Genomic DNA, 23,363 nt, shown 5'->3' with positions numbered 1-23,363 from the left:
TTCCAATATTTATAGAACCGACGTAAGTGCAATGACGCGATTGTTCTTCATTTATACCTATTACAGGAGCCGGTAAAATACGGAGAAAAGGACATTCACTGTATCAACAACCTTTTGCAACGCAAGAAAACCGAATGGGAAGAATTATCGAGTAGCTTTGAAACGAAACTGAAACGGTGGCAGATTTTGAAACAGTTTGACGAAGATTTGGAGAGTATACATACCAGTATCAGAGAATTATCGGAGGAATTGTCCGCTTTACAGCACCAGTATAGTTTGAGTTTATCGGCGGCCAAGTCTTCGTCTGTGGCATTCCAGTATTTTGAGAGAACGATTCAAGTGAGTTCGAAATAAGAAATTTATTCAAAACTCTACGCGAAATTGGAAAATCATTTTTCCAAATTTTGAAAAAAAAACTCATCATAACTTATTGCCAAGATGCCTATATTATTTCAAAATATCAAAGGAATTCATCAAAATTGGTCTGGAAAATAATGGTTCAAATATGAGAAATCATTCAAAAGTTGTGAAAAATCGTCAAATGATTCTCTCAAAATTAGAAAATTCTCCAAAATAAAAAAGAAATTTATCAAAATTTGTAATAGAACCAACTCAAAATAACACGGAATCATGAAAAAAATTACGATAGAAATATTTTAAAATATTGGAAAATTTCTGATGGAAAATTTTTTTGAAATAGAGAAGAAATTCATCAAAAATCATCAGAAAATTACTCAAATTTGAAAAATTTTTCTGAAATCTTGAAAAAAATCCATAAAAAAAATTGTAGAAAATTTTCTTGTAATTTTTTTTGAAAAACTTGTTGTAAGGAAATTCATTTAAATACCTTGAAAATCCCTAGCCCCATAAAGCGTTTCAAAACTTTTGAAAATCCACTCAAAATTGAAAAATCCATCAAAAGTTTGTTTTAAAAAAATAAACTTTTTTTGAAAAATTGAATAAATCCACCATAAATTTTGCAAAAATTCACTCATAATCCAAAAATTGTGAAATTAATCAATTTTTGTCCAAACAATTTTTTTAAATTCAATTTTGATTGATTTTTGCAGGCACTAGAAGGTAAGATCGACTCATTCATAAACACCGCCGAAGATGTGCTAGAAATCAGCGAATCGAAATCCAGCGATATCAATCAACTGAAAGATTGCTGGAATAAATTTTGCGCCCAAGTTACAGAAACAAGACGTTTTATCGATCTTAGCATCCAGTATTTCACTTTAATAGACGAGGTAAATAATATTATGGTAATTTTTAAAAAGTTCCGGAGCTTCAAGTAGGTTTTAACTTCTTTCGTATGGTTTTTTTTTCCAGACGGAAGAATGCTTCCGCGAAGGGACGAAATTATTGGTTTGCGTAGCCAGGAAATCGTCTACAGCTCGTACTCCAGACGAGGCTGAAGAGTTGTTGACTAATATACAAACTTTTCAAAGTTCCGCTCAAGTTAAACAAGAAGAACGAATTAATTTAATTTCGAAATTGGTTGCCGAGCTTTTTGGTTAGTTTTAAACGGGTTAATTTTTTTCTTACTCGTATTTTTAAAACTTTTCCCGAGTCTTATTTTGACGATAATAAGATCGTCTGAAGAGGTGTTTCTTCTCCTCCCCCTACTTCCCTTGCTATGTAAAAATTCAACTCGAGAGAATATTTTTTTAATTACGATTTAAACACGACGAGCTACGGTGCTCGAGTAATTATTTTCGTTAGTTTTTAATTACGATACGTGCGTAATTTTGAAACATCTTTCTTCGACTCGATAAGCCAACGTTTTCCCGCTTTTTTTTCACTACGTATTTTGAAAATGTGATAAGAGAAGCTTCGTAAGTAAAAGCTGAAAACTCGAGCCATGCGCTGTATAAATTCGTAACAAAGCGCAGCCCATTTGGCGGTTATTGACACCTTTTGCAGCACACGGGAAATCCGTGCGAAGGAAGTATTATCAGGTCGAACGAATGTAAACAGTCGTGTCTCGAGATGAAATTTTTTTACGAATTGTTACTTATTTTCGGGTATTTTTATATTAAGAATCCAACCGCTGAATGGTTTCGGTGTTTTTTAGATAATGGGGAGCATGCCAGACAAGTTAATAGGATTGTTTTGGAAAATAACGATATGCTCGATTCATTTTTAACCGTTTCCAAAGAATTATCAATTTTACAGCAGAAATTAAAGACGTCAGCTGATTCGGTTAAAGTAAGTTTCTAGTGTAAGGTTATTTTGCCGGCTTTTACGTTATATTTTGATTTTTTTATTTTATTTTTTTAGCCTGCCAAAGATGAAATTGTTGCGACGGAAATAGTTTCGTTGGAAAAGTTACCTACTTCTTTGCATGTGGAAAATGTAATTAATTTCATCAATTAATTTTATTTGAAAAAAATGAAAATCTATTATTGAGATTTATTCTAGGTCGAAGTAATCCACTTGATCGAAGAAGAAAAATCAATATCTCAAAAAAGTGAAATAACCGAAACATCGCCTGATTCGTCGTTAAAAGAGCTTAGCATTTCCTTAGAATCAGTACCTACATCGGAAAAACCAATTTTTATTTCACCTTTGAACGATGGCCAGATAAAAGAAGGCTCTCGATTCGTATTCGAATGCAAGTATGTATCTTAAAATTAATTTAAACCTCGAACAGACATTTCTTTTGTATCGATTAACTGTGATTATACTGTGATTATTTTCATCTTTGCAGAGTTACCGGATACCCTACTCCTCAAATAACATGGCTCAAGGATGGTTTCGTCATTGAAAATAATCCAGATTATCAGACTACCTATAGCGACGGTCTTTGTAGACTTCGTATCGAAGAAACATTCGCCGAAGATTCGGCTAAATTCGCCTGTCGTGCCACCAATCAAGCCGGAGTCGCAGAAACTAGCGCCAAATTGACAGTGATAGGTACCTATATCATTTATAATTAAAGCTCCAGGAAATTATAGGCTGAAATTTTTACAAAAAAAAATTCTTTGCAGAAAATGAAGTAGTGGACGAACTACAACCGCCATCTTTCATAATTCCTCTATTTGATGAAATCGTTCGAGTCGGAGACGTCTACGAATTCCATTGCAAAGTTGGAGGAAATCCTTTACCAGATGTCCAGTGGTACAAAAACGAAACCGGTGTCGATTCCTTACCCGAATTCGAGTCTACTTTCAATAATGGCGACGCTAAATTACTAATTAAAAACGTCGTTAGCGATGATAATGCTAAATTTTCGTGCACTGCCATCAATTCATTGGGGACGGCGACCTCCAGCGCCAATTTAACTGTAAAATGTAAGTGTCCAGATACATCTTGAATTAGCTGCTAGTCCGTTAAATTGAAAGTTCACTTATTTCGATTTTTTTTTTTAGCCAAAACTATAACTGGTGAAGCTCCAATATTCGTAACAAAACTGAGTAACGTTATGGCTCGAGCTGGGCAGAAATTTAAATTAGAATGCCGAGTTACCGGAAAACCGTTCCCAACGCTTTCGTGGACTCATAATGGAAAACCATTGAAGGAAACGTCCAATATGAATGTAAATTTTTAACCAATATTCCATATTTTATTGAAATACCGTGAAAATAGTTTTTAAATATTGCATTTTTCTGGCACTAGATGTCAATTGATGATGCCGGAAACGTAACGCTGGCCATATCTGAAGCTTTCCCTAAAGATGCTGGCACCTACACATTGACAGCGACCAATGCAGCCGGCGAAACCTCGTGTACCAGTAATGTATCGGTTAAAGGACTATTGCCCTGTGAAACATCCGATTCAGAGATACCCAGCGACGTTGAACCAGCCAGACCTTCGATTAAAATGCCTCTAAAAGATTTGACAGTTACCGAAGCATCTGAAGCTTTACTCGAATGTGTCATCGTCGGTTTACCTGAACCCGAGGTTATTGTCTTATTTTTTAACTTCAAACATAGGCTCGTGATTTCACGAATTATTATGTGTGTTTTAACTCTACGATACTTGCGTAGGTGATATGGTATCATAATAATGTTCCTATTAAAGAATCTAAGGATATACAGTTGCTTTTCAAGGGAGATAAGTGCTCTCTTCTTATTAAAGAAGCGTGCCCTGAAGACGAAGGAGAATATAAAGTCATCGCTATCAACTCGGCTGGCGAAACGTCAAGTACTGCTCATTTATGCGTTCAAAGTGAGTGTTTTTTTCCTTTTTTAAAGCATTATGTATGACATGCGAGTAAAATAATCTTACTGAACGGTAAAATGATGTTGATTGAAGAGGTTTTGTACATTTTCTCGTTTAATTTTACTGGTTGTGAAATTTCTATTTTCAAGATATTCTCGCAGTTGAATAAATTTGAACATAAATTTTCGGCATCTAAAAGTGATGATTTTTTTAAATTTGAAAAAGTAACAATTTTTGATCTCTTACGTCTTTGTATATGGTTATTTTTACCCAAAAAATATTTTCCTTTACAAGCACCAAGTATTTGGAAGGGCGATAAATAAAATCTGAAAAATCCTAAAACTGTAGAAGGGTAGGGAAAAGCGAAGGAGGAGTAAAACCTGAAAGAAGGTTTACCTACAAAACCCCAGCAGAAGATCTGCATTTTTATTTGATACCCTGACTCATTCGATTCTGAAACATTTTTTATTTTTTCTTGTCATTTTGGTTTGATTACAGGCTCTTCGAAAAACGAAATCGTCGATTCAGAAGATATCGAAGGTATTCACCCAAAATTCACGAAATTACTCAGCGACATCTTGGTCAGGGAAGGGGACACAGCTGTACTTGATTGTGCAGTCGAAGGATACCCGAAACCATCCATCAAGTGGTTCCTAAACACTAGCGAAATAAATTATTCCGACAGAATCGAGGTGAATTTTCTTTTTAATTGTATTGTAATTTTTTGCAAACTCTCGTATGGTTTAACTTGTAACTAAATATGAAATTAATTTAACAGTGCGAAGAAAACGCCGACGGCACAGCAAAACTAACGATCAAGAATATCGTACCAGAAGACAAAGGATTATACACAGTTCGAGCCAGTAACAGCTTAGGTGAAGCGAAATGCTTCTCTCATATGATCATAAAATCATTATCATCTATGGATTCAAAACCATCGACCGAACTTTACCTAAAAGATAAACTAGAGTATCCTTCTTTTGTGGAAACGTTCACCGATAAGACGATTTCAGAAGGAGGATTCGTTAAATTCGAATGTATCGCTACCGGAAAACCATCTCCAAAGGTAGGTTACCTACTTATATTATTACGTATACATTGTGTTGTCGAATTTTACGCTGCTCTGCGAATGATTTTCATGTTGATTAATAACATTCGTATTATTAAAGGTAAGATGGCTCTTCAACAACGAACCCGTATCTGGCAAGTCATTTTTAGTATCCACAAGCGGTGACAGGCAAGTACTCAGTGTGCCCGAAGCAGACATACAGAATGAAGGTCTTATTACGTGTGTCGCCGAAAACGAAGCTGGAAAAGCCACTTGTACAGCTCGTCTTCAAGTGCTGCTGAGTACGTATCGTATGAATAACTTATATTTTGCCTGTAAATTAACGCCTCGCCGCTTTCAATCTTCTATTCTTTCGTCGTCGTTGAGTTTGTATACTTATGTGTGTGGTTTTAACAGGGGTTTGAAATACGCGTGTACGTGTTGTCTGTCTTGAATGTGTTTTTGTTGTTTTTTCTTTCGTTTTCGTTTTTTTTCTTTTCTGAAAAACATGATGTTCGTTGAACGGAAATTAGAATGTGTGTGGGAATTGGTAAAAGTTGCCAATTCGTGATATTGATAGTTTATTTCGTATATGTTTTGTTGGCAAATATTAGAAATTTGCCAAGAATACGAATTCGATAGCTATTTAAATTTATCTTGGAAAAAATTATCGAATTTGAGAAGTTCATTCATTTTAAAACTGCTTACCAGCTGTCGGTAGTTTTGCATTGATTGTTGCATTGGTTTGGTCTTTATTCTTCATTGAGCATTTTCAGTTTATGATCCATATCCTATAAATGATGTGATGATTTCAATTACTTAGTAAGGAAAAAATATTCTTTTTGAAGAAAATATTAAGTTTGTTACTAATTTTGAATTTTTTTATTGTTTTTTTTTTCGCTGCTTTTTCTTTTTCCTGGAAAATTGATTTATGTATTTACTCAATGTTTATTTAGGTATAAAATTCATCAGTTTTTCTTTGCCATACTTATTCTTTTGAGTACATTATATTTCAATACCCTAAAATTTTCAATTCACCTAATTTGATTTCATCGATGATTAAAATTGAGGAGTTGGGAGCATCTTTAACCGCCCACTCTCGTCTATTTAGGAATTCGTATTTATATATTTCGAGGCTCGCGTATTGAATACTTTTTGCAAGTATTATTTTTATTTCGACAGAAAATTATTTTGATTGGAAGAATTAAAATATGTAGGTAATGATGAAACCTTGAGCATATCGGAATGAGAAAATGACATTCTTGTTAAAATAACAGAAAGTAAGAACATAACAGCTATTCAGTCAGAGGAAAAAATGGGAAAAAATGGGCTTTGAGAATGAGGAAGGGTGGTCACCTGGTCAGGTATTATTGCACTTGGACTTTAATTGAGATATTCATTCTTATTTTCTATCCATGGATTTTTTGGGAGGGAGGGTAGAAATCATTTTCAGAGCTCGTACACGGTTACTTTTCAAGTGACCAAGTTGCTCTTTGGAGTTGAAGAATTTCATTTTCCTTAGCAATTTTTAGTTGTTGACACTTCAACGTTTAAAACGCGAATGTTACTTCCAATTTTCAAAAACTCTATTTTACAGCATTTTGGTCTTACTTTTTGAAAAAAATTCCAAAATTGACAAAAAGTCTCGTTTTTTGCCAAAAATTTCTAAAAAGCCCTGCCTTTTGTTGAAATTATCGTGGTCTTCCGTTGAGCCAATATAATTGCAAAAAGTATCATCATTCATCATTCGTCAAAATTGCCATCATCAAGTGTCATTTTTGAGTAAAAAATAGTTGAAAATTGTCACTGTTTTGCAAAAAAATTCAAAAAGTCTGAATTTTTTTCCAAAACTTGCTGAGAAGTTTCGTTTTATTTATGTCAAAAATTGCCAAAATTTTCACTTTTTCACCGTAAAGTTGCGAAGTACTTTTTTAATGATAATTGTAAAAAAGCTCACTTTTTCAAATGAATAATGTTGTCAAAAATTTTAATTGGAATATTTCGTTTCTAAATTCTTTTATTTTGCATTAAATCCAATTGAAAAGTTGTTTTTTTGATGAATTTTTCTGTAATAGAATGCTGTGCTCACTTTTTGTCTTTTTCTTTTTGGTTATTTTTAGGCCATTTTTTCGAACGTTTTTGGTAATTAGTTTTTTTGGGAGGGGGGTTTGGGTACGAGTCGTGCACTTTCGAACCAACGATCTATAAAAAAAATCAGCTGACATTACTAAGATATGTTACAGTAAAGGGAGGCAAATAAGTACAAAATACAGGGAAATTTCCAAAAATTGGAACATGTGTAAATTTTATTCCTTCAGCCTCTTAGGGTACGTGTTCTCAAATTTTAAATAGGTGCCTATGCAAGTGAGGGGGGAAAAACAATTTTAGTTCAATTTTTTTATGATAATTATTACTTATAGGTACCTACGTATTTTAGCTGATAGTAAAAATTATGAACCATTTTATCATTAGACAAGTAGGAAATTGAAAAAAAAATTAATAAAACATTTTTTCCTCGATTCTTCGGTAATTTCAAAATTTGAAACTCAGGTAAGAAAATGAGGAGGTGGTTTGAGTGTTGAGTCGAAAACCCAAAAAAAGACTTAGTCTTTTTTGCAAGATCCGTGTTTCTTTAAAATGAATATTCTCGAATTATTTCCAAATGTGAGCAAAATGCGTATATAATTTAAAAATTTCCGAGTAACGATCAACACGATAATTTCCCATTGAAAAAAAGACATGTACCCACCCTATAAAATTTTTATTTCAGACCTCTTACTTCATAATCTCAAATTCGAATTGAGTAAGGTACATTTTTATGGTTAAAAAGTTTTTTCTTTCAATCAGATTTCTATTTTTTCATGGTAAAGCCTCCAAATGAAAGTTTGGGTTTTCGATGCAGTTTTTAAATTTCTTTGAGAGTAGTTGCTAAAAATTTGGTTGTAGATTTTCTTATGCTGTTAATTGGGTTCTTTTTCCATTTGCATAGAATGTTATTAATTTTTTTTACTGCACCTACCTAAAATTACAGTCATTCGGTAATAGGCTAAAACTCGAATCGAATCACACTCGTACCGACTTTCTTAATTTTTTGCCATTTTGCCGTTTTAATTTCAAAAGGATGAAACCTTACAATTTATTCCCTTCACAAAAAAAAAAAAATAGAAAAAGAAATGCAAACGTAAAAAGACGCCGAACAGAATATTTATACGAATTCTGCGACCGTATAGTGACGTAATTCCATCATGATCAATTATCTCGAAAAGAGGTTGCCTATTTATACAATACGGTTTGGCGTGAATTCGGTTTTGGGAAAAGAAATAGGTGCAAATGGGCCCATTATAATTTAAACAGCCTATAAAGACTGAGACGTTTGATCTGTTGCGTGTTATAGTAAAATAAAAGCTGCTATGGAGAAAACAAACTTCCCGAATTCGTTTTCGCATCATTTAAATTTAACGCAGAAATGATAGAGACAGGAGTGGCGCAGCGTATAGAGGAGTGAGAAAGGTGCCATGTTGCATATAATGGCCAGCTTTTAAAAAGCAGCATGTAGTACACGAGATGAGATGAGATAAGACTGCGTGCATTATAAAAATAATACGTACGGTGCGGTGGCCGGTATTTCGGTAGGTAAAAATGATTTGGCTGTACGACGTCCAAACTTTTAAGATAATTATCATACACGATGGGTACAATACGACCGGAGACGTTATATTTAGATATATACGAAATGCAAAACACATCCCAGAAGGAAGTGGACTCGAGTAAAATCTCGAGTTTCATTGCAAGTATAAAATGTCCGAGCCCCAAGACGTACCAAATGGTTTCAGAAAAATAGACCAGGTGGGTAGAGCTTTGGCTGACAGAAGATTCGGGGGCAATGCATTATTTTTCAATTAAAAAGAGGCTTTGATTTCTTAAATGGAGGAAATGTTACCGGAACTTGAAATCGCGTGGATCCGGAAGAGGCGGCTTGTGCGCCAGGAGGAGCTGGTCGCGCTCGCCGGCGCATCTCGAGCAGCGAATTTGTTGAGCGGTTCAACGAAATTTTCGCTTATTAACGAGGAAAATTAAAAATTAAATTATAATATATTTTTAAAGCGGGTTGGCATTTTTTCAAACATCATTCGTTATTAATGACAACGCGCGGCGGGCATTAAATGTTGAATGCTAACTTCATGTATTTTGCAGTTGGACGCGAATGACTTGTGGCTCTTTTCAGTATTTCGGGCGTTTGTGTGCGAGTATAACTATGCAGACGTTTTAGAAAATTTGCCTTTCGTCAGTGTGCCAGTGTGTGCGTGATGTGTTTACGTGGTCGTCGTGGTCGTGTTTAGAGCTATGTAAATGTACATCTACATGGCACGTATAGTGTACTCTGTGAAATTTTTTTGTTCTTTTCTCTGTGCCCTGTTATACAATCGTTCTATAAATATGTTCAGTATTCGGACGTAATGCATTCCAGCCATAGCGACTTTTTTTAATAACGGTTCGCTTTTCATCTAAATCTCAGTATGTCGCGTTTGCCAATTCGTATGTATTTTAGAAATTTTCATAAATTATTATATTTTTATTCTACGTTTTTTCGATACCGATGCTAATTGACGATCGAGAGATAATGATTTACAATGTGAGTTGATAAATTTTACTCGAAATGGTGCGGTACCTACGTTTACGTGTCGGTGTTTTTGTGCTGAATTGAGTTGATGTTGATGGTGTCTGAGGTTGCACCACCGATGTCTCTTCATTGATTGGTTAATTGTTCTCTGTTCAGTGATGCCATTAGTGTGAATTTAAAATCATCGTGTGATTGGTTGCTGTGAAGAACTCCCGAATGCTATTTGAATGTTGAAAGTTGGTCACAATGGTTGGAATATTTGGTGGGAATTTTTTTCTCGTTTTTTTGAAATTTTAACGCGAGTCGAACCAACGTAGGAGGTGACTCTATTTTTTACTTGAGAAATTTAACGATTTTGTGGTCGAGTTTTCCTCGAAGTGGCGTTTTGTGAAATTCGCCATGTGCTGATTCAATCCGCAGCCTACGTGTTGGAAATTCAATACGTTCGGGTTCGATTGTTATCATTTTTCGTGAAATGTGTGGGATTTTTTCGTGTTGAAAGTTCAGTATTCGTCTTTTTTTAATGTTTGTGAATAGGTACCTACTTTGGATCGAAACTTTTTAAGCTGTTGGCATAAAATAAAAAAATGATCATTTCCAAGTGGTTTGATTTTGAAATAAATATAGTTTTCGTGAAGTTTCTAATCGGTTTCATGAGTTTGTTTTTCGACTGAATGTAGGTCTCAGGGTGTGTTTATCGATAGAAAACGAAACTTTCCGAAACACGCGGGGGTGGATAATTTTTTGGCTCATGGAATAGGTACTTGGAAATTACTCATCTCATGCAGTTCATTTTCTTGATAATTTACGATCTCGTTATTTTAAAAAAAGTTTCAACACGTGTACGATGAAATTAAATATGAAAAAAATGCAGATGTGTTTATTTCAGGCTCGTTGGATCAACGAAATGTTTTATATTTGATACCAAGGTCACCTTCAATTATTCGTGAGTTGATTTTGAAATTAAGAATCATGGTTCTGAAAGTCAGCATATGATAGAAAGGTTGAGAAAAAGGGGCACGATATTCATTTCTTTACACAACGTCAGCATTAGGTATATTGAAGTATTGAAAATTTAGAAACTCGAGTGAGTATAATTGTCTCAAAAAATTGTCGTAGAAAAACAACATCGTACCTTTAATTATTTTTAAAAAATTTTGAAATAATTTGGTACTCCGTGTATCCCCTCTTTCATCCCTAAAACATCCAAAAAACAATTACTTTTGATCCTTAAAAAGGCTGGAGAAAGATGAAGTTGAAAAGCAATGCAGAGTACAAGAAATTTTCAGATGATTTAAAATTAGTGTACTTTAAAATTAATTCAATTGATTTGAAAAAGATGAAACCCACCTTCCTTCCTCTCTCTTCTCCTCTTATCTCTTCCTAAATTGGAATGCAAATTTTAGAATTATTTCAGAAAGTTCTGACAAAGTTCTTGTACCTATTTCATTTAATTTCTTGACTTGAGTGATTAAAAAATACCAAAAACTGACTGAATACCTCAACACGAAAAAATGGAGTTGTAAATAAATGCGTCAAAATCAGAAAAATCTTTAAAAAATCGTACAAAAATTGATTTAAATTTGAAGATTTGCCCACAATTGTTTTGAAAATTTATCTAATTTGGTTAATTTACGTTGGATACTCGTCCAATTTTTTTCTTGTTCTTTGTTGAATGACCGTACAGAGGGGAGGGGGTCAAAATCAAAAGATAGATGAAAGTAAAATTTTTTGGGTGAAAATGCAAATTTGATGGAAATGGAAGGGACGTGATTTTTTTTAATTTTTAGAATAAAAATTCCTTTTTGTTGAAGATTTGGGGAAGGGGAGGGGAACAAATTTCCAAAATGTTTCTTGTCAATTTCGGAGAGAGGTTAATAAATATTTAATAAATCAACTAGCCATCGATAAAATTAGTTTTTAAAATAAATTGACAATTTAAATAGTAAATTTTCAACCTGATTTTATTTTTTCAAAACAAGAAAGTCTACTTTAAAATGGTTATTTGCCAAAAGATGAATGTATCTAGATGTGAATTCGATTTTCACGGACCAAAAATAGATAGAAAATTACAAAAGACGTCATAAAAATACCTTGAGCTCTTCAAAAACAAACATGTATGTATTTTACTTCAGTTCTTAAGAAAGGTTAGTAAATTTCGTCTTAGAAAATCGAACACAATAATTTGAATGATTTCAGCTTAGAACCATCCTACTCGTATGTATCTATTTACCTAGAATTACGCTGCGGTTTTGTTAAATACGAGAATACAAATCTTAATTATATTTATTTTGGCTTCGTAAATAGGCAATGAAAATATTTACGGTCTACGAGTAGATTCGACCTTTACGATCGATTAACCACGTTTTGAATGAAAGATCACAAGATGTAATATGTACAAGATACCTTACCTTTAAATACATTAAAATCACTCGTACAAATTTAGAATCTGTTTAATGATGAAATTTTATAGCTTTACTTTGATGAAAAATCGTCTCGATGTTACTTCCAAGTATCTGATCCCGCGATGTGGAATTTTTCTTGTAACGAATTTTTTTCTTGTGATGGCAACCTTGCCAAAACATTTGATTAAAAAAAACGATTCTCATACGAATCAAAATTCAAATATACCGAGGGACATTCGAATACAAATACCTACATGAAATCTGCATTAGCACTTCCAAGTTGTATGATATTTTTTTTTCTGTGGAGGAATTTCTTGGAATAATTTATTGATTCGACGACAGGGAAAAAATTATCAAAGCGACATAATAACTTCCTCATTCTCGAGTTGTCCGTCTACCGAGGTTGATGAAATTTTTTTTTCAACAACACATTATTATTACAGTGTGTTATTTTTGTACGTGACGCATCGTTTGATATTTAAAGATGTAATTCATCTGTAGGTTATCGCTCTGTTGTCTGTTTTGTGTTCACTTCGACTTGGTACATTGGTTTGGTGGTTTCAATTGTTCTCTTTTTGTTCAATTCACTGTAATGTTTTTTCATAACGATTGATGAAGGCGAGGATCAATGAGAGAGGGAAGATGAAAAAATTGCGAAATGTAGCCCAAATCGAAAGGAGGTGGTAAAAATTATAATTTCAAACAGATTCCATTTCTTAAGTAGATAATTTTCAAAAAATTGAGGTAGAATTTTCACCAGAATGGGTATTTGGACTTCGTTAGTTTTTTTTTTTCAAAAACTGAAAAATTTGAAATTTTTGAAGTCCATATCCATAAATGAATCTTGAATTAGAGATTTTCAATTTTTACTTCCTTTTTTCAATACCTAGATACATTTCGCTATGTCTGCGCCCCCCCCCCGATTAATTAAAAAATTCTACAAATTGGACGCTTAATGACGATACTGACTTATTTTTTCCAATTTCAGAAATTCACGAAAGCCTAATTCCGACCCTAGATACGACAATGAACGTATTCGAATCAAATCAATCGTTCGAAATGAAGAAGGCGATTTTTTCAAAATCGTCGGCCACCAACGATGGTCTTCCGGTTACTAAAATGGACAGCTACATAACAGTGCACGAAGAAGCTAGCCAAAAAATAAATGATAACGAACCAGTCAAAGTAAAAATCTCATTTGTTTGTTATTCTTTTCCCTTTACACCGTTCTCTCGGCCTCGGCCCTCGACCCTCGTCAGTGTACCGTGCATGTTACCTATGTCATGTAACATTGTATGGCATATATGTATAAACGAGCATTATAACTGGAATATTATCAATATAGATGGAATCTCGCCATGTGGAAGAACGTCACGAAACTGACGGTAAATTGGAACAGTCTAGTCAATCATTCTCCTTCGGTAATTTAGACGTGCAAAATAAGATCAAAGCGAGTAAAGAATGCACGGTGGCATCGTTAAAGCCGGCTCGTAAACAAACAGCGCCCCGGTTTATTACTACCATCGATGGCGTTATCGTCGACGAAGGAGCTGATGTTAAATTCGAATCTGTCGTTGAAAGTGAGTTGTCCGTAGCCCTTACCTGTGCAATTATCTCTGTGTGGTTTTTTTTTAGAGAGATTTGAAATATTTTAATTGATCTTTTGTGTGTATTCGCAGGTTACCCGCCCGCAACTATTGCTTGGTATAGAAATAACGAACAGCTTTTCGATATACCGAATAAAATCTCCATCACGTGGGAATTGAATAAAGCTTCACTAAAGTTGAAAAATGTAATGGGTAGTGATGCTGGTAGATATTCGTGTACGGCTTCAAATGATGCCGGAAGCGCCTCCAGTGCAGCTGATTTGTTTGTTAAAAGTAAGTTGAACTGTTTTTGTGTGGTTTTATTTTCTTGGAGCAAACCTATTACTATTAGTCGTAGGTATGTCTATGTATGGTTTAAAAATTCAAATGATGAAATCTTTTTTATTCAATTTTTGGAAATTTTTATTCCCAAGGTTTTTAAATAACTTTGGAAAGTAAAAAGAGATCATTATTTACAGGGGAGGAGGGAAAGGCACACAGAGGTGTGAAAAAGGAACGTTAAAAAAACACAGAAATAATTTGTTTGGAATTAATTAGAAATAAAATATTTGTACCTACGGTTTTAAATTGAAGTGACCTCATGTATAGGTAGCTATTCCAATTTCCACGTATCTAATTAGGGTCATTCTCAATTTCTCAAGTTTTTTAACGTCCAAGTAAGCCAAACTTCAAAAACACCACCTCTCATTTCTTTGTCCCATTCCTCCCACCCTTCAATGAAACACAATTTTGAAAATTTTTTATCGAGTTCGATTTGTTTTCAAAATGGTCAGTTTCCTCAGTGTTATACAATTCTGGAAAAAATGGAGTCCAATCGATTGCGTTACTTATGCAAAATAAATCAAAATCGAACCTAAAGACAAAGAGAGAAAATCTTTCAGTGATGAGGAGGATGAGAGGGAAAAAGAGATGGCAGGAAGAAGGGAACGTCGCACACACTTAAATGTCGTCATTAAAGTTCCTTTTTCATATTTTTTCCAAGATTAGTATTTTTGTGAAAACGTGATCAAGGCGTATTTACGGCAAACCGTGTAGGCAACTTATCTTACATCTTTTTTTTATCGAGGAATTTTCATGAATAGGATGTATGAAACTGAACTCCCTGCCCTCCCGTTGACTCAGCTAAATTCAATTGGAAATGTAATTTTAATATCGGATTCAAAAGATGGGTATTTGTGAAATTCAAAAAAATTTTAAAAAAATTATTGTGTTGCATAGACATTTTTTGTCTGTGGATTTTTTAATTCAGTTGCGACAAAAAAAATGCTTCCTTGGTCTTGAAAAATATTGTTGCAATTTTTTTTTCTAAAAATTGCCAACGTTTAAAAAAATAGATTTGCAAAAAAAAATTGAAAATTAATTCAATATTTTGTGGACGATTTTTTACTTTTTTTTTCTTTTACAAAATAATGTGTTTTAATATTTTTGAACATGCGAAAAAAATTATGTATTATTTATTTATTGTTTTCGTGGATTCCTAAAATTCTCATTGGAAATAGGTACTCACTCACATAACAAGATAATATTTTCTCGTTTAATATGTTCGTATTTTTTTTAAAAATGTGACGGATTTTGATAAAAGCGCCATTAGATGAGGCAGTGAAAGTTCTGAGAATATTATTCTCTGGGACGAATTTCGAAGATTTTTAAGAATATTTTTGTGAACTGGAAATTTTTCCGCGAATCGTCTAAAATAAAAAACGCGAGAAATAGAAAATTGAGATTAAAAATCTTTGCTATCATTTTTAATTTATCATTTTTTTTTATTTGCAGAAAATATTTTCCCTCCTGTGATGGGTAAAAGACTTCATCCTCAAAGCGTAGCTGTTGGCCACAGAGTGACATTCGAAGTAGAAGTAACTGGTACACCGACACCATTGGTGACTTGGTTCAAAGACGACATCCAGCTGGCTAAAATATCTCCATTTTACAGACTTCGTGATCAAGGCAATTCGCACGCGTTGATTATTGAAAAAGGTAGGTACCTACATATTTATTCGTATTGATGAGAAAAAAATCAGTTTGCTGACTGCTCTTTATTCCTGAATTTAATTCAATTTAGTTCGGCTGGAAGATATCGGTCAATATAAAATTAGAGCTTATAACGAAGCCGGCGAAGCTGTCAGTATCGCTACTTTAAATGTTTTTGAACCGCCACCACTTACGAATAATAGTATTACTTCGCAGTATTCGTTTGAAAATCAAGTACGTTTCTAATATTTTTTCTTCGATTCTACATTAATTGTGTATAAGTATTTTACAATATGTAAGTAAAAAAAAAAAAATCATTCCTGATTGTATTGATTTAATTTTACAGTCTTTCGATAGTCAAGTAATACCAACGAACAATTTCGAAAGTAAAAATTATTCTTCGCAGTTTAATTCTAGTCATAAATCCGAATTCAAAAGCGTCTCGTCCAAAACCGATAAAAAAATCAAATTCAACGTTGACGAAAACGACAAACCGATCGAACCGAAAAAAGAACACGACTTCTCTAGCTTTTCTAAAGAATACGAAATCACTAAACCATCGTACGATTTCGGTGGTCTGGGCGAAACAAAAAGTCAAAGTTTCGAAACTTTTAAAAAAGAGGAATCATTTTCCAAGAACACTAATGGTTTCAAAGAAACCAATTTGTATTCTATGGATTATTCAAAAACCAACGACGAACCACCCGTTCAGAAAGAAGCTTTCTCTTCGTACTCCTCCTACGAACCGTTCACCACACCGGCCATTACCCCGTACACGAATAGTTTCATCTTGGAGCCGGGTCCTCCTCCGGAAATAGGATATATTCCCAAGGAAGCCGTACCTAAAGCTCGCGAAGCAATGGCTGAACGTGTCAAAAAGCTGGAAAGCAGTCAACGACAATTATCTCCAGTCGAAATACCACCCGGTGCTGTGAGAATTTTCCCTACTATCGTGCCCAAGAAGAAAGACAACGTAGACAGTAGTGCTTTAGAGAAGAAGTATTCGTCTTGTATTAAAGAGTACAAGAAAACCATCGGTAGAAGTGTAAGCAACGAGAATACATCTCATGTGGCAGCTCCGACTCCGGCTCCAGCCCCGGTAACTCCTACTCCTAATATTCTGATCTCTGAGACACCTGCACCGGCACCAGCACCGGATTTAGGACCAATTTATCGACCTTGCGCAGACGTCGATTTGAGACCAGCGTCTCCGAGACCGTCTGCCGAAGGTGTAAGTATGGAAAGACTGTGGTCGCATCACAAGAAAACTGAAGAAATCCTTCGACCAACTACTCCTAAAAGTGAACTGACTGAACCTATGTTCAAAGTGACCGATATCAAGAGATCTCTGTCGCCGGTACCGTCTGCCGAAGGCGTAGCTATGGATAAATTATGGTCACATCCGACTTCCGGTGATAAACGCAGACCACATTCGGTAATCGGTTTATCGGACTCGATCAGTACGGAGAAAGTTACCGAAAACACGTGGTCGTCTGGAGGATACGATGTCAAAGAGAATTTTAAATCGGAGATCGTCGAGGATAAAAAAGTCACTAGTAAGTCAACCTGCTCTTTGCAGCGTTCGATTTCTGAAGAGAAACAAAAAAAGAAATTCAAATGGCCTCCGCAAGAGGTCAGCTTTGAAGATAGTCTGGTGAGGAAAACGTCCGATAAGTTTAATCTGGAACCGGGTCCACCTCCTGAGATATCTTACGCTCAACCGCCTTCTAATTTCGAACAGAGCTCTTATGTGAAAACCACAGAGAAAGATTTAGAAAAGAGTATCGATCAAACTGCTCAGAAATACGTGTACGGAGGCGTTCGTGTTGTACCTGCTCCGGTCAAGTCTACGTTCTCTTCTTCTTATGAAAAGCAAGAAAGCTCTAATTATCAAACTCTGCCTAGATCTTTCAAATTCGCTTCGTCTAGCGATTCGAAATTCAAACCTGTTAAACCTTACGTGAAAAGTCCTCAGACTACTTCGAAAGAAAGCGTATCCGAGAACTACGCTGCGCATAATGAATCCTTCAGTTCGTTTTCCGATCAGAAGGTGACCAATTTACGTGAAAGTGGATACGCAGCTGATACTGATGAGCCGAATTTCAGAAGTACATTTTTACAGAGGAACAACGCTTATCCTAAACCTATTTTCCAAACGACCAATTATCAGAAATACGATGAATCGAATAAAACGCATACTCTGCCCAGAGTGTCGGAAAACAAGGTGATAATATTGGCGATTTAAGAGTGATTTGTGTTCATCATTTTAACAATTTACCTATCTACCGCTGAGACAGTATAGTTAACCATGTCGATGACGTAGTCTAAAATTTAATATGATTGTGTGTGCTCGTAATATTAATACATTTTTTAAAATATGTATCTACGTATTTTTCAATTTTGCATTCGTAATCTCTATATGTATAATTGTGCCAAGTGTTTCACTAACTCATAGAAAAAAATGTCTTCTATCGAAAACTAATTTGCTCTTTTTTTTCTCACAGGTAACTCGAACGTTAAACGAATCGAAAACTTCGACAACGAAATCTTTTACTCCTACTTATGGTCCAATCAACCCACCCAAATTCTCGAAATCTGATTTCCGCGAAAGCGACTACGAAAGTGATTTCGACTCCAGGATCCCACCGATCTGGCGTCCCTCCGATTCCGAACCGGAAGAGCCTCATTATCGACCTGTTAGACCGAATTTGACACCAGTTAAACGCACATTCTCTAATCAAAACGAGTATTCTTCGTCATCATATTCAGACAACAGCGTCTCTAAATTTCAACCAGTTTCACCAGCTGTCTATCAACCGAAACCTACCTGTGGAGAAAACATCTCGACATTCAATAAATACAAAGCTTACGGATACACGGGAGATGCTGCTGCGTCCACTGAGATCGTTAAACCTGTAAATGATTTTAAAACTTACCAAAGAGCGAATAGTTACGAAGATTATCAGCATTCGGTATCGGAGTCGGTAGATAAGTCGTCCTTTTCTAAATACAGTTCCGAAGTGAAAAGGATACAGAAAGTAGAGGAGATCAAAAAACGTTTCGAGAGTAGGAGCACATCGTATACAGATGACGCGTCTTTTCGACAAGGGGACTCGAGCGAGGTGTTTTCGCAATCTCGCATTCCTGTAGATAATTTCGGTGAGTATTTTATCAAGTACATTTACCTAATTAAGATTTTTCTCAGCAGGAAGTTTTAGTGTCAAAAATCAATCAAGATTTCGATTTTATATCTTGCATTTCACTTTTTATCAGAGCACATCAACTGAATGAAGCTTATACTTTTTCATGTTTTATTCATTCATCCCTTCCATCCTCCCCCTCTGTTTCTCACCTTGACTAAAATATCGGAATTTATTTTGCTTAAGGAACTAATTTTTTCCATTTTTCTTCATTTCTACAGCTTCTTCAAAACAAAGCGAAACTTTCAAAAGCTACAAAACGAATTCGCAACAATTCATCGACGATATTGTAAATAAAGTAAACAACAAACAAAACGAACTGAAACAAGGCGCCTTAAAGTCTCCTTCATTGTACAGTCCACCTGTATTCTCGCGCGATAACGAACCTCAAGTGTTCAGAGACCATTACAGGAATACCGAACATGGTAAGTTTATCAACGCGCTTCGCAATATATTATATTATAACAAAAAATCTATACCTATTTCTATAGAGTTTGCTGTTTTTCATTCGGTTTTTCTCTCCTCTAACTCATAGGTATAGAACGACTCGATCCGAACATCGAATTGATATTTTTCAAATACGATTTCGGATACGAATATCGTTTAATTTCACCGGCACTAAGCGAAGATAAACCTAGCACGATGCCCCCTAGTAACCAATCCGACATTCCGGTTGTAGTAATTCCAAAACCCTATAACATTCCTGGTATCAAACCTAAAAAAATTATCGACGTTGATTATTCAACGTGGACTCCAAAAATATGCCCTTATCGTTCGGCTTCGGAGTCTCTAACGAGAAGAAATCAAACAGGTTGAGATTTTTATTCATTCTGTATGAATGTTGTAATAGTATTTCGGTGGTGAAATTTTAAATGCTGATGTAGATAAACTAAAAAAAAAAATTGAACAGAACTGTAAAATATTATTCATCTCATGTACGGGGTGTTCAGTTACGAGATTTAGATGTAGGTAGTTATAGGGGGAGGGGAGGAGAGGTGGATGATCGTAGGTGTTAGGGAAATTAGAAATTTTGAAGTCATTTTTGAATACCTATGATATCTGGCATAATTCTTGAAACCCAAAATTTCTCAAAAAAAAAGAACAACAAAATAAATTTTTGTGGTTTTGATGCCCATTTTCGAAATTTTTCAAAAAAAAAAATCAAGCATGTCTACTAATTGTAAAAATTCTATTTTGTACAATTTTTGAACTATTCTGATTAATTTATTCAAATTTCAAAACCGTTCAGAATCCTCAATTTTCTGATTGTATAGCTAATTTTTTTTCAATGTTCCTGTGGATTCTCTTGCTTCTTTAAATTAGTAAAAAAAAATTGATGTCAGAGTGACGGAAAAGGGTCTTTTATCAAATACAATCTGAATCTCGTATCTGAATATACATTTACCGAACACCCTGTATTGTACCTACCTAAGTACCTGTGCATTTAACGAAAGTAGTCGATTTAACCATCCCATATTTAAGCTAGGGGGTTATATTTGCATGCGTTTGTTTGTATGTATGTTGATTAAACAATTATCCTCGTTCAGGTTTACATTATTTATCAATTACCACCACGTACGTAATTGATAAAATTGGTGACTTACATTATGCATCTTCTTATTTGAATGTATTACTTTGGTACCTACCTACTTATTCTTGCATGTTACTTAACCCTTTCTTCGTGTCATAATAATGTGTAGATGTAACGATCTCTATGTTGAATTGAAAACTGAACTTGACCAGCAATTGTTAATGTTACTTTTTTTAATGTTTACAGTATCCTCAAACGAGGCAGGATGGACATCGGATGTACAACGTTCGACTGAAGCTGAATATGTCATCATTAATGGAAACAGCGAATTTGATAAACCACAAAAAGCGCCAGTATTTACCACGGTAATAAATAATCGTCATAATTATTCTAGTTCCTTTCCTAAATTCCCCAATATGAGCTAGATTTCAGCTCGATAAACTAAATACTCTTTTACTTATTTTATTTTATTATTTTTTTTGGTAGCCTTTACACGATATTGCTGCTGTGATTGGAAGTTCAGCTAGATTCGAATGTATTGTACAGTCTGATCCTCCATTATCAATTGTTTGGAGAAAAGATGGCGAAGTCTTACGTGATACTGATTTATTACAAATTAATTTCAGAAACGGTGTTTGTAAACTTGCGTTACTTAAAGCGTATAAATGTGAGTTGAAGTTTCATCCTCTACCTCTTCTTCTAGCTGATACACAGGATTAATAATTTTCACTAAATGCGTGCTTTTTTTTTTTTTTTTTTTTTTTAAATGTTCGCAGATGACGCCGGAACATATCAATGTATTGCTAAAAACAGCGGAGGTATAGCAGAAACATCAGCAACACTTATTGTATCAGGTGAGAGAAGGTCTTACATAAAGAAATAAGCTTTTTATGGGGTCTTATATTTTTTTTGGAAAAAATGTTCGATATTGGGATGTTGATGTATAATAACACATCTTTTCTCTGTTCTATCTTGTTTTTCTGTTCTATTTATTTTTCTTTCTCTCTCTCCGCTCTCTATAGCGTAAGACGACTTTACAGATATTAACTTTCATTTGTATTTGTATCGGTCACGTTCTTCTATCACTTATTAATATGCATGTTTATTATTATTGTAACTAATTGTAAAAAAAAAAAAAATTACAAATAAATAAATGAAATATACGGAATTTGTTTCTATGGTATGTGTTATTAATTTTCTTACTTATGTTCTATGGTCTTATGGCTGTTTCTCGATCTAAGGGTATATTTGCTTTTTAGTGTGTAGATATGCTATGTAGTAGTTGGTTAGCGGTGACCTATCTATCTATTAACTTATGTACCTATGTGGGCTTGGCGTATGGTATTCTGTTATGTGTTTAATTCGTTTAAATGCGGTAGATGTAGTTTAAATAATATTAATGGTGGCGGATTTTAGGTTGCATTTTAGCCTTATGTTTTTTGCTTATGAAAATCGCGTGTAGACGATATTCATGTGTGTAGTTTTCTTCGCGATGATTTTCATATAGGTGATGAAAATACGTAGATAATTGAAATTTTTGTGTGATTTTATCATAAATTTGAAAATAAAATCGCAGTGGAAAAAAAACAAAACAAATACCTAATGTGTCAGAAATCAGTTAACCTGCATTTTTGAACTCAATTCGAGCTTTTTGAATAAATTTCGAAATTATTCCCCGTTTGAAACAGGATTATCAAAGATGAAGATGATCCTAAGCAAAAGAAAAAAAAATTTCTATTGGAGCCTCTAAGTTTTTTTTACAGGGATTGATATGTAAAACATTGAAAAAAAAATTAAAATCATAAAAAATCACTATTAAGTGATAAATTTTTAGCAAAACTTGACAAAATTTAGCAAAAATTGCATAAAACGTCGTTAAAACCTCTTCTATTATCTAGTAAAACTTGCCAAAAAGGCATAAAAGTGAAAATTGTGTTGAAATTATGTAAAAGGAATAAGCAATGGTGACCAACATTTTTAAAAAACATAAAATTCTAGACGTTGTAATGAATTTGTTATATTTTTCGATTAATAAAATACATACGATTTTTAAAGTTGAGTCGCAGAAATTGTCAAAAAATCATGCAGGTAGGTTACTTTGAGAGTTCTTTGCTTCGAAACGTCGCAGGAAAACATATTTAAGAGTTCGAAAATTCTGAAAGTTTGCTTCCAATTTGCATCGTTATTCGTTTTTAGCGAGTGCATTAATGATAGGTATACTTGGTCCAAGATTATTGGGTTTTGATAGCAAGCTCAAAAGTTTTCAGAGCTTTATCAATTTTATTATTTTTAGATATTTTGACCAATTTTTCAGCGCTAAAAAATTTGAAAAAAAAATTGAAAGGCTCTAATATTTGCTGATTGTGTCTTTTTATTGAATGAAAGTGAAAGCTTCAATCTTTGACATTCCAATAAAATATCACTCCCTCCGCCCGTCCTCATCAACATTTTTACAACATATTGCTCACAAAGTTGTGCTAAAAATTGAATACCTAGGTCTGAAAAAATGTTGAATTTTGCTTCAATAGGCGTGCATTTTTCATTCGAAATTTGTTGAAAATATTTTTTTTTTTTGTTTGTTTTCATCAAGATAATCAAATTATAGGACAGGTGCAGACATACGATATTAAATTGATTTTGAAAAATCACAACATTGATTTGGTTCCTGCCAGAAACATACTCTCAACTAGGGTTGTACAAAAAAAAAAAAAACAGGTACATATTTGAAACACGTTTAAAAAGTGTTTAAAATAAAACACAATTTCGTCTTAAATGTTTTTGTTTGTTTAAACGTGTTTTTTTTTCAGTTTCTG

General features: G+C 34.1%; 1 protein-coding gene across 20 annotated transcripts in view; it reads left to right on the top strand.

The window, feature by feature from the left end:
* The window catches only part of sls (sallimus), a 259,979-nt gene that overhangs the window by 112,006 nt on the left and 124,610 nt on the right, over window positions 1-23,363 (top strand). For 12 of the 20 annotated variants that reach the window (XM_065368854.1, XM_065368857.1, XM_065368856.1 and 9 more), the window contains 26 exons: window positions 67-339; window positions 1,071-1,250; window positions 1,333-1,516; window positions 2,078-2,211; window positions 2,284-2,358; window positions 2,425-2,621; window positions 2,714-2,919; window positions 2,994-3,296; window positions 3,375-3,541; window positions 3,622-3,906; window positions 3,993-4,173; window positions 4,666-4,859; window positions 4,946-5,233; window positions 5,337-5,517; window positions 13,230-13,426; window positions 13,587-13,821; window positions 13,921-14,121; window positions 15,622-15,825; window positions 15,911-16,053; window positions 16,166-18,043; window positions 18,324-18,978; window positions 19,241-19,444; window positions 19,555-19,830; window positions 20,797-20,915; window positions 21,037-21,217; window positions 21,327-21,404. In XM_065368854.1, the coding sequence (XP_065224926.1) occupies window positions 67-339; window positions 1,071-1,250; window positions 1,333-1,516; window positions 2,078-2,211; window positions 2,284-2,358; window positions 2,425-2,621; window positions 2,714-2,919; window positions 2,994-3,296; window positions 3,375-3,541; window positions 3,622-3,906; window positions 3,993-4,173; window positions 4,666-4,859; window positions 4,946-5,233; window positions 5,337-5,517; window positions 13,230-13,426; window positions 13,587-13,821; window positions 13,921-14,121; window positions 15,622-15,825; window positions 15,911-16,053; window positions 16,166-18,043; window positions 18,324-18,978; window positions 19,241-19,444; window positions 19,555-19,830; window positions 20,797-20,915; window positions 21,037-21,217; window positions 21,327-21,404 (7,219 nt within the window). Of the gene's footprint in view, window positions 1-66; window positions 340-1,070; window positions 1,251-1,332; window positions 1,517-2,077; window positions 2,212-2,283; window positions 2,359-2,424; window positions 2,622-2,713; window positions 2,920-2,993; window positions 3,297-3,374; window positions 3,542-3,621; window positions 3,907-3,992; window positions 4,174-4,665; window positions 4,860-4,945; window positions 5,234-5,336; window positions 5,518-9,401; window positions 9,849-9,882; window positions 10,099-10,663; window positions 10,783-11,804; window positions 11,984-13,229; window positions 13,427-13,586; window positions 13,822-13,920; window positions 14,122-15,621; window positions 15,826-15,910; window positions 16,054-16,165; window positions 18,044-18,323; window positions 18,979-19,240; window positions 19,445-19,554; window positions 19,831-20,796; window positions 20,916-21,036; window positions 21,218-21,326; window positions 21,405-23,363 lie in introns of those variants that run through there. The other 8 variants (XM_065368863.1, XM_065368859.1, XM_065368869.1 and 5 more) reach the window with 8 other exon arrangements.

The sequence above is a fragment of the Planococcus citri genome, chromosome 5 (genome assembly GCF_950023065.1).
Source record: "Planococcus citri chromosome 5, ihPlaCitr1.1, whole genome shotgun sequence".
Classification (NCBI taxonomy): Eukaryota; Metazoa; Arthropoda; class Insecta; order Hemiptera; family Pseudococcidae; genus Planococcus; species Planococcus citri.
The sequence above is the reverse complement of the archived record's forward strand: the minus strand, read 5'-3'. Positions and strand labels throughout refer to the sequence as shown.